This window comes from Littorina saxatilis, linkage group LG17, assembly GCF_037325665.1.
Source record: "Littorina saxatilis isolate snail1 linkage group LG17, US_GU_Lsax_2.0, whole genome shotgun sequence".
In the NCBI taxonomy this organism is placed as follows: Eukaryota; Metazoa; Mollusca; class Gastropoda; order Littorinimorpha; family Littorinidae; genus Littorina; species Littorina saxatilis.
In genome coordinates this window covers 34,688,474-34,706,127 of record NC_090261.1, presented here as the reverse complement: position 1 = coordinate 34,706,127, position 17,654 = coordinate 34,688,474, and the positions used below count along the sequence as shown (strand labels likewise).

At 41.7% G+C, this 17,654-nt stretch overlaps 2 protein-coding genes across 2 annotated transcripts in view; one reads left to right on the top strand and one right to left on the bottom strand.

The window, feature by feature from the left end:
- The window catches only part of LOC138953429 (uncharacterized), a 33,070-nt gene extending 15,690 nt beyond the window's left edge, over nucleotides 1-17,380 (bottom strand). The window contains exons 1-2 of the mRNA XM_070325237.1: nucleotides 17,267-17,380; nucleotides 10,135-10,299 (exon numbers count right to left, since the gene is read on the bottom strand). Of these exons, the coding sequence (XP_070181338.1) occupies nucleotides 10,135-10,299; nucleotides 17,267-17,363 (262 nt within the window). The 5' untranslated portion in view covers nucleotides 17,364-17,380. The remainder of the gene's footprint in view (nucleotides 1-10,134; nucleotides 10,300-17,266) is intronic.
- Nucleotides 10,999-15,543, top strand: LOC138953428 (uncharacterized). The gene is made up of 2 exons (XM_070325236.1): nucleotides 10,999-12,521; nucleotides 14,243-15,543. The coding sequence occupies exon 1, from the start codon at nucleotides 11,236-11,238 to the stop codon at nucleotides 12,475-12,477; it is 1,242 nt and encodes a 413-aa protein (XP_070181337.1). The 5' UTR covers nucleotides 10,999-11,235; the 3' UTR covers nucleotides 12,478-12,521; nucleotides 14,243-15,543.
- Nucleotides 17,381-17,654: the final 274 nt, after the last annotated feature.

The window sequence follows — 17,654 nt, the reverse complement described above, 5'->3', positions numbered from 1 at the left end:
ACGGAAAATTAATGGGGTACAGTTAGTGTGCGGTGGAATAAAGCGATGATACTGGAAAATAAAGAGAGAATCAGCAAGAGAATCAACAAGACTTTTCTCTCTCTGGCCTTATCAACTCAGAATCAGTTATCAGTTACCTTTGGGACTAACCGACCACCCCCCCCCCCCTTCCCAAACTCCTGCTCTGCAATAATGAACCCGGGATGTCATCGAAAACACAACAGCAATAGAGTGTAATACTATTCCTAATTTCCCTTCTCAGCCATGTTTTCCGGTATCCATCAACCCTGCCACCCCTGTCCCTTTTAAATAAAGAGTTCAAAAGAAATGTCAAATGATTCGATCAATAAACATTTCCGTGAGCTATCATTTGGTTCCGTAGATATTCTATTTTGTTTCTGTTTTGCTTGCAATTCGGAATAAATATATATCTTATCTACTACAGGAAATTGGTTTATTCGGTGTCGTTGACAATCTCCTGGAAGAGAACCGCTGATGCCAATTTCCGTCGAAACATACACATTTTCAAATTAGCTCATTTACTGATTTATCATTCTTACGTTTTTGGTATTGGTATTGGTATTAAGCCTAGTGAAGAGGAATGTCTCTCCAAACTCAGAAACGTCACACACAAATCGTCAATTTTGACCAATAAACCATGCAAAAAACACTGTTTAGGGGAAAAAAAAACCAATCACTTTGTTGTTGTTGATGTTTTTAAGCAAAGTACTTGGGGGAAAAGAAAAGCTTTCCAAAGAAACAAATCTTGGTTTTTGTGTCATCTCTACCGTTAAACAACATTTGCACCCAGAACACAGGCACGGATCACCTGGAACAATGCATGGTCACGGTGCACTACAACCACACGGCTAAAGGTCAATTCCTTGCTGACCGCTGAGCCATAGCGGATCCCTGGACAGCAAGCCGCTTACTCATGATTGGATTTGCTCGGATTATGACAGATCGTATTAGACTAATAAAGACCAGAGTCCGCCAGACTGTTCTAATCACCACAGTGTCTGACCCCGCCCCCACCCCCCATATCGGCTGTCCCCGCCCCCTCTCTACTCCTCCCCCTGCCCCCTTCACCCATCCCCCCACCCCTCCCCCACCCCTCCCCCCCTTATCATCTTTCCTAATAAAAACTAGTCCACTGCCCTGCCCAGGGGTCGTGACTAATGTTCTCCAGAGTGGGGGACGGGGTGAGGGTGAGAGTTAGGGTGGTGGTGGGGGAATCAATTTGGGGTGAGGATGGCGAAGGAGTGGAGAAGCCATTAATTGATTAATTATGACAATCTGCATTGACCGTTTGGTCAAATGTGCTTGCAGTTGCTGGTGACAGGAACCCCGATGCGTTTTCATGGAAAAAACATTCTTTACAAACCAACAGTTTCTTATCCAATCGTCCAGAAAAGAAAAAGACCAAATAAAAAAAAAGCTACAATCAGCTTTTTGTCGTGGGGTTACCGTCCACCACGTGACAAGATTGACAGGAAGAAGTGTTTGTTTCGTTGAATTTCCGAATTACCATGACAACCGTTTAAGTCATGAGAGAGAATTAAGGACAGGACAGACGGGAAATGAGACACTGAGGCAGACAGGCGGACGGACGGCCAGATGGCAGGAAGTACGTTAGACAGGTGAACATTTACGTTGTGAAAGAGAATGAGGACTAAAGGACAGACGGGAAGTAAGGTAAGTAAGACAGGCGAACGAGCTGACGAGTATTTACGAAAAAAAAGAAAGAAAGAAAGAAAGAAAATAAAACAAGAAGAAGGCAAGACAGAAAGAAAGACAGAAAGAGGGAAAGAAATAAAATAAAACGAAAGAAGGCAAGAACGAAAGAAAGAAAGAAAACAAGTCGCGTAAGGCGAAATTACTACATTTAGTCAAGCTGTGGAACTCACAGAATGAAACTGAACGTAGTCCGCCGCTAGTGCAAAAGGCAGTGAAAGTGACGAGCCTGTTTGGCGCGGTAGCGGTTGCGCTGTGCTTCATAGCACGCTTTACGGTACTTCTCTTCGTTTTAACTTTATGAGCGTGTTTTTAATCCAAACATATCATATCTATATGTTTTTGGAATCAGGAACCGACAATAAATAAGATAAAATAGTTTTTAACACGATTTCGGAAATTTAATTTTAATCATAATTTTTATATTTTTAATTTTCAGAGCTTGTTTTTAATCCGAATATAACATATTTATATGTTTTTGGAATCAGAACATGATGAAGAATAAAATAAAAGTAATTTTGGATCGTTTTATAAAAAAATAATTTTAATTACAATTTTCAGATTTTTAATGACCAAAGTGGACTGGGTGGCCGAGTGGTAACGCACTTGTGCTCGGAAGCGAGAGGTTGCGAGTTCGATCCTGGGTCAGGGCGTTAGCAATTTTCTCCCCCCTTTCCTAACCTAGGTGAATGGTTCAAGTGCTAGTCTTTCGGATGAGACGAAAAACCGAGGTCCCTTCGTGTACACTACATTGGGGTGTGCACGTTAAAGATCCCACGATTGACAAAAGGGTCTTTTCTGGCAAAATTGTATAGGCACAGATAAAAAATCTCCACCAAAATACCCGTGTGACTTGGAATAATAGGCCGTGAAAAGTAGGCTATGCGCCGAAATGGCTGCGATCTGCTAGTCGATGTGAATGCGTGATGTATTGTGTAAAAAAAAAAATTCCATCTCACACGGCATAAATAGATCCCTGCACCTTGAGTCCGAGTCTGGAGATACGCGCGCGATATAAGACTTCATATAATAATAATAAAAAGTCATTAATTAATTTGTAAGCCTCCATGCTGAAATGCAATACCGAAGTCCGGCCTTCGTCGAAGATTGCTTGGCCAATTTGATTGAAAATTGAGGGTGTGACAGTTTTGCCTCAACTTTTACACAAAGCCGGAAATGACGTCATAAAAGACATTTATCGAAAAAATGAAAAAAACGTCAGGGGATATCATACCTAGGAACTCTCATGTAAAATTTCATAAAGATCGGTCCAGTAGTTTACTCTGAATCGCTCTACACACACACACACGCACACACGCACACACACACACACACACACACACACACACACACACACACACACACACACACACACACACACACTCACACATACACACACACATACACCACGACCCTCGTCAAAACTTGACTAAATGTAAAAAGAAGAAAATAAAACAGAAAAAAGGCAAAACAGAAAGTAAGTAAGAAAGAAAGAAAGAAAGAAAGAAAATAAAACAAAAAGAAGACAAGACAGAAAGAAAGAAAGAAAGACAGAAAAAAAAATAAAAAGAAGAAAATAAAACAAAAGGAGGCAAGACAGAAACTGAGAAAGAAAGAAAGAAAGACAGAAAAAACATAAAACAAGTGAGACAGAAAGAAAGAAAGAAAGAATTTGTTTTTGAAATAACACATACACACAGGTGACTAACCAACAAACAGACCGTTATCAACGGACTAATATTTTAGTAGATGAGTCACACATGGTGCCAAGGGGCAGAGCGCAGTCGTTACTACAATGGACAAAGAAAAATAGGTCACTGCACGAGCGCCCTGTCGTCATATAGTGGGTGTGCACGTGCTATAACCCTCAGGCTTATCTGGCCTTTTGTGACCCACTTTTTTGTCACAGTAAAGTGGGGCAATATACTAGAGGTCAGTCTTTTGGTGCAGACACTACGTCATTGGACAGGATGGTAGGGAAGGGGGAAGGGGTGTTCGTGTGTGTGTGTGTGTGTGTGTGTGAGTGCATGTGTGTGTGTGTGTGTGTGTGTGTGCGTGCGTGCGTTAGTGTGTGTGTGTGTGTGTGTGTGTGCATGTGTGTGTGTGTGTGTGCATGTGTGTGTGTGTGTGTGTGTGTGTGTGTGTGTGTGTACTCGTAGTGAACTATGTCCAGTAAACAACAAAGATGGGAGAGGGTTGGAACATACTTTTGGTGCGTGCGTGAGTGAGTGAGTGAATGAGTCAGTGATCGCCAACAAAAAACGACAAGAACAGTTAGGTGCCTTTAACAGCAGTCAGTACTGATGCAGAGTGCTACATGCGTGTGTGTGTGTGTGCGCGTGTGCGTGTGTTTGTGGGTGTAATGTGTCAAAGAGATATTATGAGAGAGAGAGATATATAGATAGAGTGAGAGAGAGAGAGAGAAAGAGAGAGAGAGAGACACAGAGAGAGACAGAGATAGAGAGAGAGAGAGAGAGAGAGAGAGAGAGAGAGAGAGAGTCTGAGAGGAAGAAAAAGAATAAAAGAAAGAAAGAAAGAAAATGAGTTTCTGTGTGTGTATGTATGTGCGTGTGTATCTGTGCCTGAGTGTCTACGTATATTTCTGTATCTATTTCTGTGAGCGTCTGTCGGTAAGTCAGTCCGTCTCCGTCTATCCATGTAAGTGGTGTTGTTTTCGTAAGTCTGTCAGCCAATACGTTCATCTTTTTCTATCCACGTAAGTGCGTGTTGGTTTTCCCATCAAATATTACTCTTACGTCAGACAAGGCGACACGCAAAACGTCATAAAACAATGAACTGTGAACGTGTTTGCCGGCACCATGTGGACTTGATCTTTAACAAAACAGTTGTGAAAAACATCCTCAGTTTTCTCGGCGGGGGGATCTGTTTATAACCACATGCATCGCCTGCGTCAATTGTTTTATTTTTATTTTAATCAGAGATATTTCACACATTGATGTCGCGTTGGTCTCAGGTTTCAGGTGCAGAAACAACAAACACATTTTGTATGAAAAGTATGATGCCACACCTGTTCCATTGATGAATCCATGTATAGGGAACAACATGAATATACAATATAAACATAAATGCCTCCTTTTCAAAGATTTTATTAAATGTCATATTTATCATGTAAAGGATGTCGTGAATGAAATCGGTGACATGATTTCATTTGAAGAATTATGTCAAAAGGTTGGTTATTTACCAGCCAGACAATTTGAGCATAATGCGTTATGTACAGCTTAAACTGATTAACGCATTGCCATACCGATATGTTCTGTTGCAGGGTTTGACTCGTATTGGTAATATCACACCAAGGGAAATAAGAACTGTTTTGGTTAATTTCGAGGTACAAACTCCGAGCGCCTGTTCTTTTTGGCAAAGAAAGCATAATATTGTTCTGGAATCAAGACACTGGCTGTTAGCTGTTAATTGTACAAAAGAAGAACGACTGCGTCTGCTTCATTGGAAAATTTTACACAGAATTTACCCAACGAATATTTTACTAAACAAGATGGGTTTATGTCAAACTAATGATTGTGAAGTATGTAATGAACTGGATACACTTGAGCACTTCTTTTTTCATTGTCAAGAGGTGAGGAACGTTTGGAAACTATGTAAAGACTTTATTTATAAGCAAATTTATTATAATATAACTTTGAATGAAACAGATATATTATTTGGTTTTTGGAATGAAAATTCAAAAAACTATCAAATTTATTTGATAAATTATTGTATTTTGATAACAAAAATGACCATAGGAAAATTTAAGTATGGGAAGAAGTTAGACTTACGTATTTTATTGGAATTAGAGTTAAACATTAGACAGAAGTTTATGTTTTGTATAATATAAAGTTGATTATGTTATACAGAAAAAGACCAAGGAAGAAGGATGCTCCCCGCCTTAAAAAAAAATAAAAAAAAAATAAAATCGGGCAAAAAAATATGTGTTGAAGCATCCTGCATGCAACTGAGGTAAAAAAAATAAAATAAAAAAAGGTGCAGAAACTGTATGTAACGCAGAAAAAAAAGAAGAAGACAAACACACACATACACACACACAACCAATTAAGATTTGTCTTTGAAATAACAACGAACGAACGAACAAACAACACCCTCACTGTCTTGATTTATCACCGCGTCCATCTGAATAAAATCACCGTTTCAGGTTAAACTCACCAACAGATACGCATTTATCATATTATTATGAGTTATTTCTAATACATTTTTACTTTGTCTTGATAATTTTTAGCGTGATATACAAAAAGGGTCCCTGCCTGAACGTTATAACATTTAGAGGGTCACCTAGAATCCGTCCTGATTGGTCAAAAAGCCATATGGGGCACTGAATTGGTAATAACATTTGATAACAGTCAGCATATCAGAAATAACGGTTTTATTACCGTTTAATTCGACCAAAAGAAATTTCGAAGCAACCCCGCGAATTTGACAGAACAGCCGCAATGCCGAACTTGAGCGCTTCTACCTGATTATGCCTGTCAGTCAAAGAATTCTCGTGACCTGAGTCAGCCAAGCAGAGTAACACACCTGACGTGATGGAATTAAAGCATTAATTCCTGTGTCATTTAATTTAAAGTGTATATGCCAGAGAAGGCCGTTCACTTAACCTTCAGGATCACCTTTTGGATTAAATATTTCTTTTACAGGGATCACGTGACCGCCGCACAAATAAGGGTACCCTCATAATCGACCAGACAAAAACGGAAGAGCCGAATGAAAAATCGACAAAAAATCACAATAGGCAAAACTTTGCAACTTTGACATACGCAAAGAAAGTCAAATCAATGATCTACCCTGAACAGATTATTTTGTTTTGCTACCTTGTGTATTTTGCGTGCTATGCTATTCCTACTGATGCAGGTGTCGATCGCAAGAGCGGTCAAAAACGGAACGTTTTACGTCAATTTTTATGGGTATCATGTCAAAAAACGCTACATTTTAGCAATGACTTGGTGGATTGCTTTGACATTTTCAGAATATCTTACCAACATACTAGCGATACTTCGTGCGAAAGTTTAGATCGTTAAGGTTATTTATCCGGATGTGACGCAATTTTTCGGAAAATGTTGTTAAACTTGTCATAGGATTGTTCACTTGTGTCCAAAAAAATCATGACTTTGCATATCTACAGATAAATGATTGATACAGATTCTGTCTAAGTTGTATTTGCGTGTAGCTGCTGGCGTTCATTTGCTAGTCATGCAAACACATGAGGAAAAAATGGAACGTACACGCTGTTTCGCGCTTACAGCTGTTATCGCTGCTGTGGCACCAGAATCATCGCTTAAATATGTAGCGTGTTTACTGGTCCAGCAAATTTGCGTCAGTGCTTACACGCACATAAAACTTTAGCAGTGTGTGTATCAATCATTTTTCTAAAGACATGCAAAGTCATACATTTTTGGGACCCAAGGGAACAATCCTATGACGAGATTAAAAACTTCTTTTGAAAAATTGCATAACATTTCAATAAACACCTGTAACAATCCATCATTTCGCTCGAAGTATCTCTAGTATGTTGGTAAAATATTCTGAAAGTTTCAAAGCAATCCACCAAGTCATTGCTAAAGGGCAGACTTTTTTGTCATGATACCCCTAAAAAATGACAAAAAAAGTCCCGTTTTGACCGCTCTTGCGATCGACACCTGCATCAGTAGGAATAGCATACTACGCATGGTAGCAAGGTAGCAAAACAAAATAATCTGTTCAGGGTAGATAATTGGTTTGACTTTCTTCTCGTATGTCCAAGTTGCAAAGTTTTGCCTATTGTGATTTTTTGTCGATTTTTCATTCGGCTCTTCCGTTTTTGTCTGGTCGATTATGAGGGTACCCTTACTTGAGCGGCGGTCACGTGATCCCTGTAAAAGAAATATTTAATCCAAATGGTGATCCTGAAGGTTAAGTGAACGGCCTTCTCTGGCATATAAAGTGTCAATAAAATGACACGGGGATTAAAGGTTTAATTTGGGTTTGAAATTTGTTGCAATAATTTGTTGGCCAAGTTTATATATATCATTCCACATCTCAAGCCAATGTACACCAGTCCTCACATGAAGTAATTTAATCAACACGTGTGGGAGTAATTACCATTTAAGAGGGTGGCATTTTTTTTGGGGGGGGTCACCCTGTATTATTCATCAAGCTCTACCTATATGTATAAATATAAGTTAATTCTATCCAGGGCGGTCCTCCCACGTGGTCCTAAGGAGTATTAGTCAATGGTGTTATTTTTGTCTTTGAGGAATGAATGGAAAAATGGTTCAGTAGGTCGCTCTGCCCTCCAATTAGCAGGCATCAAGGCGTTCTTCCCATCCCTGCTCTTCCAGGCGGGCCTAATGAAGCACCTCGGGCTCTCTTGTTTTTTCTTCCCTCTCCCTGTTTCTGTCTCTGTTTCCGTTTCTGTGTCTCTGTCTCACTGTATTCTTCCCTCTGTCTGTCTGTCTTTCTCTCTGTCGCTGTCTCTCTCTGTCTCTCTCTCTCTCACTGTCTTTCTCCATCTGTCTCTCTTTCTCTCTCTCTCTGTTCCTCTCTCTCTGTCAGTCTCTGTGCCATTTTCACTCTCTCTGTCTCTCTTTCTCTCTGTCTCTCTTTCTCTCTCTGTCTCTGTCTCTCTCTCTCTCTCTCTCTCTCTCTCTACACCTCCGTCTCTCTCTCTCTCTCACTCTGTCTGTCTGTCTGTCTGTCTCTCTCTCTCTCTCTCTCCATCTCTCTGTGTCAATGTGTCTCTGTCTATGTCTTTGTCTTTCTCTCTGTCTCTGTCTCTCTGTCTCTGTCTCTGTCTGTCTCTGTCTGTCTCTGTCTGTCTGTCTCTCTCTCCCTCTCTCTCTCTGGCTCTCTCTGTTTCTCTCTCTCTCTCTCTATCTCTCTCTCTCTCTCTCTCTGCCTCTCTCTCTATGTTTCTCTGTCTCTATCTCTCTGTTTCTCTGGCTCTCTCTCCCTCTCTATCTCTCTCTGTCTCTCTCTGTCTCTCTCTGTCTCTCTCTCTTCGTTAATGAGCTCCTTTAGCTGCTCCCAAGTGCACGGTAAAGTACATTTGAGGGCCGGCTTGGTTTCGGTTCGTGCACTGTATACCATTTCACCATCACGGTCCGAGCGCTTTCCATAGACAAGCGTGACTCACGACCGCAGAGCGATGCAGAGCGCAAGAGGACAGATCTACAACTGCACTTGCAAACAATGTCCGATGCAAATGGAGATTTTTTTTTTTAAAGAGAGATATCTTAAATATTTCACTGAACGCGTACAGTTCGCAATTCGGCGCGAAATTTTGGAGTTACGATACAAATCCTTGCCCCTCTATGTTTCTCTTCCAGGGGTGAGAGTTTAGGTGGGGTATGTGGTTATTCGTCAGCGTGACCTATTCAGATGGCTTGTATCTTGTGAAGGGAACAGAAGTGCACGACACCGAGCATTTTAGCAACGCTGAGCTAAAGCATCCAAAGCAGCCTTCACTATAGCTTCGACCACCTTCGGCCATGATCAACCCCCGCCTTTTATCGAACTGACCACTACCTCTCTCTCTCTCTCTCTCTCTCTCTCTCTCTCTCTCTCTCTCTCTCTCTCTCTCTCTCTCTCTCAGTCTTCTCAATGAGTGCTGCGCTGCATTAGGAATAGGATCTTTAAGGATTGTCCATGTCTAAGTCGAAGCGCTGTGACTGCCCCTCGAGCAAGACTCGTTATTCTAAGACAGGGGGAGTGGATCTGGCAATGATTCTGGCCTGAGGGAAGCTGATGAATGAAAGCTAAGAAAAGTCGCTAGCACATCCTTCCGTGTTTAAGGGGTCTTTGAGTGTTAGATCGATGATTTAGTGCAAGGACATTTCACAAGACGATTTAAGCGGCATTCACCTCTCTGTGAAAATGTTTTTGACTGAAAATGCTGGACTACACAAGTTGTGGTCAAAAGAAAGGTGCCAAGATGCAGAAAGCTCCCAAGTGTCGAAATGTTGTCCAACTTCCGGGAAACACTTTAATTCGGGAAGATATCTCTCTCTCTCTCTCTCTCTCTCTCTCTCTCTCTCTCTCTCTCTCTCTCTCTCTCTCTCTCTCTCTCTCTCTCTCTCTCTCTCTCTCTCTCTCATGAAGAGAAGGAGCTCGGATTGTAAAAAAAGGCGTAGCCTTAAATCTTAATCCTTGTTAAATAAAGTTAAATTCAATTCTCTCTCTCTCTCTCCCCTCTCCTCCCTTTTACCCAAACCTAACACATGGAAGGTTAAACTTGCTAAAAACAACAGAATTAAAGAGGATTCTTTTTGATAACAGTTTATCGTTCAGATCACGGACTATCTCTCTCTTCACTTTTTTCTCTTTGTTTTTCTGTCTGTCTGTCTGTCTGTCGGTGTCCCTCCCCTCCGCCCTCCCCCCCACCCCCCCTGGACATACCCAGTAGGACAGCAGCACCGTTAGAGTGCGGGTAGGGCATCTGGGGGTGGTCGGTGTCCCACAGGGGTTTGAGTCCTTTCAGGTTGCCCGGGTGCCCGCCAATGTTGAAGTGGCTCACCTCCGCCTCATCCTTCTCAGAGAACGTCTCCTGGTCAAAGCCCCGACCTGCACATGGATGGATGGATGGTTTATTCGTTAAGGCCATAGCCCCAAATGACCTGCACATGGAGGTTACAGAGAGATGGACCAGTGTTCTTCCCATGCTAGACGGGCGCAATGGCGTAGACGGCATCCTAAGCGGAAGGTCGTGGGTTCGAATCCCAGGTCAACCAATGTGCAGACCTGCTGGTGCCTTACCCCCCTTCGTGTGTACACGCAAGCACAAGACCAAGTGCGCACGGAAAAGATCCTGTAATCCATGTCAGAGTTTTGTGGGTTATATAAACACGAAAATACCCAGCATGCTTCCCCCCAGACTATGGCTGCTTAAATGGCGGGGTAAAAACAGCCATACACGTAAAAGCGGTGGGAGTTTTAGCCCATGAACGAAGAAGAATTTCTCCGGCTAAGGGGACCATGGGTCAGCTGGACCCGGACTGACATTTCTTGACAGAAAAAAAAGTTCAATCAGAAGAGCTCCTTCATGTCAAAACTTTTGGACAATCAACCGGCAAGAGGTCAGAACTATGGCTTTGTATTTATGAAGCTGAATAAAAAAAAACCTGTTTAAACCAAGAGGTCAGAACGATGCGTGAGATCAAAACAGCATGCGTCAATGACCAAAAACCGAGGCCTGGGAACAACATCAATAAACTGAACTAATAACGATAATAATAATAATGAACACTTATTTAGTCTCGGTACACAGACTAGACGGCAATTTCTAATGATTAGAGAGGACGCATGCGCAACCAATCACTTTTGGTTTCGCGCGTTACCAGGAAGCTTTCAGAAAGTTTCAGTGCTCATAGAAATGGATTATTCATTTGGATTATAATGTGTTGGGTGAACTTTTTTCTTTGTGATGTGTGCCTCAGAGTGTTTTGTTTCGTGAGGACGATGTCATTAGCTCGGATGAGTCAAGGTGAGAACTGATTTTTCATGATTACATTTCACGCCGGACGCTCGCCGGTTTCTATTTTTTGGAAGATGGCGGATTCCGCAGCAACAAAGGATGCGGAGTCTGCTAGTACAAGTGGTGGACAAAACATTAACAATGAAATGGTGGAAACTGTGCGTGATTTGATGGGGTCGATCATGAGTCCATTTTTGGATAAACTGAAATCTCTGGAATCGAAATATGACGATCTCTTTTGTAACAATGGTGATGATGAAAATCAATCTGAAAACAGTGATCTTGGCGATCAGTCTTTCTCCGTTTCATGCGGTGCTACCGGTGTTTCTATCGGAGATTGTTCCAGCGGTGCTACCGTGGAAAAAGTGAAGAAAAATGAAGCAATTGTTGACCCCGGCAGAGGTTCTGTGGCAGAGGTTTCAACAGAATCAGAATTTGACTTTTGTGTCAAAGCATCAGCTCAGTCAGCGGATCAGCTTGATGATATTTTTGCTGCGATGGAGGCAGACTTGGAAGTTGAAGAGAAAATAGGTGGTGTAGTGGATGAGAAGCTCGCAAACATCACTAAAAGCAGATTCACTGTCAAATTACCAGACCAAAAGCTCAAGGATAAGATGGAAAGTATCCTTATTCCGGCAAACTGTGTGGAAATAAAGGCTCCTATCCTTAATGAGGAGGTGATAGGGAAAGCAAACCTCGACAGAGGTGCAAGACAAAATGACACGCGACTGCTCAATGTACAGAAGCTGATTTCTAAATCAACCGCAGCACTTGTTACGGCAACAAGCAAACTTCACACCTTCACAAAAGAGGGGTGCACTGACAACAGCAGTAGTACCGTGACAGTAGAGAGTACGAAGTTCAGGGCAGAACTGAATGGGATGTTGTCCGCGTGTGGTGATGTTATCTGTCTGTTGGGAACAGCGCAGCAAGAGCTCAGCATCCGCCGTAAATACCAATTAGCTCGCGTTCTGCCAAAGGACATGGCAGCTATTTGCACAAACGAAAATCTCCCGAGTCGGGACATGCTTTTTGGCGGGGATATCGAGAAAGCGATCAAAGGTGCTAAGGAGAATTACAAGATGAAAACTCCGCACACTTCAAGCTACAACAATCGTTTCCAACCATACCAGCGCAAGGGGCACGGTGGTAGGCCTTTTTTAGGTCAAGGGAACACATACGGAAATCAACGAGGGCAGTCTTTCAGTCCCAGAGCTCGGGGGAGAGGTCAGAATCGGGGATTCGGAAAATTCAGAGGAAAACAGTAGACACAGAAGTTTCAAAAACTCCCGATGTGTGCAAAGACAAAGAGGTGAGGGAGTTTTATGATGAAGTTGAAAACATTAAAAATAGATTACAGGAACAAGCAGATCATTTTCAAGCAGGTCAAATTCGTTACTGCCTTCCCTCTTGGAAGGAAGTCTCAATAGATAAAGACATTTTGGAAATGGTACAAGGGATAAATATTGATTTCACAGAGACCCCTGTACAGAGAAAAAATCCTCAAAACTATAATTTTTCCAAAGAACAGACAACAGCAATTGATTCAGAAATTGTCGAACTTCTACAAAAAGGGGTGATAAGAAAAACAGATCACTCGGAGGATGATTTTCTGTCTCCAATTTTTGTGAGACCAAAAAAGAATAATACATGGAGATTAATTTTAAATCTGAGAGATTTGAATGAAAACATGATTTATCAGCATTTCAAAATGGAAACACTGAAGACAGCTTTGGAGCTAGTCACCAGAAATTGCTTCTTCTGTTCTTTGGATCTCAAAGATGCTTATTTTTCAGTGCCGGTAAATAAAGCATCTCAGAAATATTTGAAGTTTCTCTGGAAAGGAGAAGTATTTGTTTTCACTGCATGTCCAAACGGACTAGCACCCTGTCCACGTTTGTTCACAAAGTTACTGAAACCAGTCATGGCCCAGTTACATAGACTAGGATTTCTTTCAACAATCTTCATTGATGATACATTACTTTTTGGAGATTCTGAAAAAGAATGTGTGCAAAATGTAAAAGAGTCATTGTCTCTTCTGGAAAAATTAGGATTTGTTGTGCATCCGGTGAAATCTGTTTTGATACCTTCCCATAAAATAAGATATCTTGGGGTTGAAATTGATTCAGAGGACATGACAGTCACTTTAACAACAGAGAGGAAGGAAAGGATACATAAACTAGCCACTGAGCTGTTACATCAGGGGTATGCCACAGTAAGAACACTCGCAAAGTTCATTGGGCAAGTAGTGTCTGCTTTTCAGGCGGTGAAATTTGGTCCTCTCTGGTACAGATGCATGGAACACGATAAAATTGCTGCTTTGAAGCAAAACAATAATGATTATGACTCCTCTGTGGAGTTCTCTGCCGAAGCCAAAACCGAAATGTTATGGTGGAGGGAGAATATCATGTCATCTGTTAATGATGTGGACACTGATCATGGTGACCCAGATTTCATAATGTTCACTGATGCATCAAAGAAAGGCTGGGGTTGTTCGTGTAGTCAAGGTAGAACAGGTGGACTATGGAATCAACAAGAAGCACAGCAGCACATCAATATTCTGGAATTGAAAGCTGCACTGCTGTCTTTGCAAACCTTTGCTAGGGACAAAACTAACATTCATCTCAGGCTTATGATGGACAATGTTACAGCCATTGCATGTGTTGACAAAATGGGGTCCATTTCGGTAACATGCAATGCAGTTGCTAAGGAAATCTGGTCATTTTGCATTATGCGAGGCATTTGGGTTTCATCGGCATACATACCAGGGATAGAAAATGTAGAAGCAGATGAAGAATCTAGAGTACACAATCTAGATACAGAATGGGCCGTGAAGACTGACATTTTAACAAGTGCTCTGGATATTCTGGGTGCTAAACCAGAAATAGATTTGTTTGCATCAAGGATAAACTGTAAATTCCCTCAATATGTATCATTTAGACCAGATCCAGAAGCTGTAGCGGTGAATGCTTTCACTCTATCATGGTCTAATAAACGTTTTTATGCTTTTCCACCCTTTTGTGTTATTGCCAGCATGCTGCACAAAATCAACAAAGAAAAAGCTACGGGAGTTGTAGTAGTTCCAGACTGGCCCAGTCAACCGTGGTATCCAAAACTGACAAAGATGTTGATAAACAATCCGGTGCTTGTGTCAGCAAGGGAAAATCTGCTAGTCATGCCCTCAAATCTTCAGGAAAAACACAGACTGAGAAAGTCCTTAAGGTTGATCATTTGCGAAGTCTCAGGATCAGATATCGAATGTCAGGACTTTCGGCACAAGCTTCAAATATCATCTTTTCGTCATGGAGAGAGGGAACTAGGAAAGTTTACGCGTCCTATATCGCAAAATGGAAAAGCTATGCGTGCAGGAGAGGTATACATACCGTTTCGCCGACTGTGAATGATGCGATCAACTTTCTAGCAACACTGTTCAGGGCAGGACTTGGCTATAGTGCCATTTGTGCGGCCAGATCGGCTCTATCTTGTTACTTAGACATTGCAGGATGTCCTCAATTTGGTGAACACTGTTTAGTGAAACGGTTTGTGAAAGGTGTGTTTGAACTTCGACCCGCTTTTCCTAAATATGCGTCCACATGGAATGTGGATGTTGTGCTGGAGCATTTGGAATTGTACTATCCACATGAACAAATAACACTGAAGGAATTGTCATACAAACTTGTAATGCTTTTGGCACTGTTATCTGCGCAAAGATGCCAAACTCTTCACAGTCTGTCAGTGAATTCAATGCATCTTTCCAACTCAAAATGTGTGTTTTATTTGAATGTATTGCTAAAACATTCCCGCAAAGGAAAACACTTAGCACCGCTGGAATTTTTAGCCTTTCCACAGAACAAGGCTTTGTGTATTGTGTCTGTACTCAAAGAATATCTTCGAAGAACTAAGGAGTTTCGGGGATGCGAAGACAAACTGCTTTTGAGCTATCAAAAACCCTACAAACCTATCAGCAAGGACACCTTGGCTCGGTGGATGAGAGACGTTCTCACACGAGCTAATGTGGACACCCAAGTATTTGGTGCACACAGCACACGGGCAGCAAGTACGTCAGCTGCAGCATCACGGGGGGTCCCCATGGATGTTATCCTCAAAGCTGCAGGTTGGAGCAGCGAGTCCACGTTTTCACGTTTCTACCACAAAGCAGCGACCGTAAATTTGGGGCAGTCTCTGTTGGACTCATATTTCTGCAAGGCTTAGGGTGAGTTTCTATGTAATATAAAATTGTATTGGAGGTTGAGCAATATGTCACAAAGGCAATCTCTAAAAAATCATTAGAAATTGCCGTCTAGTCTGTGTACCGAGACTAAATTGAAAGGACAGACGAGGCTTACCTGGTAAGGTGAAGGCTGGACCTGATTTAGTAGAGGTACACAGACTGCGACGGCTGTTCTAATCCCACCCTTAAGTGAGACTGTAATTCCCTCCGCATTTGGGATAAAATTAGGGCACTAAATTATTTCAAAACATGTGTTTGACTTTGTAACATATTGTTATCTGAAAGGTGATTGGTTGCGCATGCGTCCTCTCTAATCATTAGAACAGCCGTCGCAGTCTGTGTACCTCTACTAAATCAGGTCCAGCCTTCACCTTACCAGGTAAGCCTCGTCTGTCCTTTCAATTAATCGCCCCTTCTCACTAGAGCTCACGGCGATGTACAATAGCAACAGCGTGCACACACACACACACACACACACACACACACACACACACACACACACACACACACAAACACACACACACACACACACACACACAAAGACACACATACACACAAACACACACACACACAAACACACACACACACACAAACACACACACACACACAAACACACACACACAAACACACACACCACACAAACACACACACACACACACACACACACGCTATAATACAATTTGTGGATAGCAATACCATAAAGACTATCCTTAAAAAAAACTCTCACCTAAAACATTACCCAATATTGACGTTCTGGGTGATATCTTCTGCTTTGGTCTGTTGAGACAGTGATATCAAAATCGAGACCGGAGGTCGAGATTTTGATATCACTGTCGAAACAGACCAATAGCAGAAGATATCATCACACAGTCAGTCAATGTTAGATATATTGCTAATTCTTTGGACATTTTGTATTTACTGTAAAGAAATTACAAAAGTATTTGTCTCAGTTTTGGCTGTTCCATATCCCTCCCTCTGATTATTATTTCTTTTTGTTCACTCTTTTCTTGTACTTTTCAGTATTTCAAAATGTCTTTTCTTTCAAAAAGTCTTTAGTCACTTGCTCAACTAAATTCTAGGATCATTACATTTTCATATATATTTGTTTGTTTTTAAATTTAGGTGTTTTTGTTTTTGAAGTGTGGAAGCAATAAAGAGGTCGTCGATTTCAAAACTGATATCGACGGAAATGTCGTCGATATCACTTTTGCACTGAGCTCAGTTTTGCCCAATTGACCAATGGAAATCCACGTAACATATGAAATAGCAACATACATTTATAAATATACACGTGACACAAAGCTTCATAGCACTGGACTCAACTGAAACGCAATTTATACATTATCAAGTGAGGCAGAGAAATAGTGACACGGAAAGAGAGGGACGTCAGCGCTCTCAGTATGAACAACAACAGTGTGTGAGGGCTACGCGGAACCAGTCTCCTGGAACCATCAGAGGATAAGAAGCATTGAAATGAACAAACATCTTTCATCCCCGAATACTCATTATTAGGTTACTCATTCACCAAGAAGCTCTAATACACAAGTTAGAGAAACACGAGAACCAGCTTTTATTCATGACCGGACATAGTCCTTTGGTCAAGACTGTGGTTTATATTTTGGTTTATGGTTTGTGGGTTGTGACATACACTTTATCTACACGTTAAGGCTGAACGCACGAAAAGTAGTTCGATATGTAAAGACGCTGTGCTGGATCGTCAAACATGGTTTATATGACCTCTAGCAAACAAGCAAACAAGTAGCTCACGTATCCATCCACCAATCCATTTCATTCACCCGTCAATCCATGTGCGAAGAAGAACTTACCGGCAAGAAAAAATATCTTGGAACAGCCGACTGCGACCATGCTGTGTTTCTCCCGCTCATGGGGCATCATCATGCCGTCTATCGCCTCACTCCACATGTCGTCTATTGGATCGTACGACCTGCAACACAGAAAATGATGCCATTGTTATCAGAGTGATTTGCATAGTGTTAAGCCTGTCCTTAACTGGGCGAAGTCGACTACACGAAATATACTTCGCGAAGCTGGCCGCACGAGGCTTTAGCAATGAGTTTTCGATTAAAAAAGACTTCGCGAAGTCGACTTTGGGCTGAGTTGAGGACCGCCTTTAAGCCTCAAATCAATTGGGCAAACTCGACTTCGCGAAGCCTACTTCACGAAGCTGGCGGCATGAAGCTATGGCACTGAATT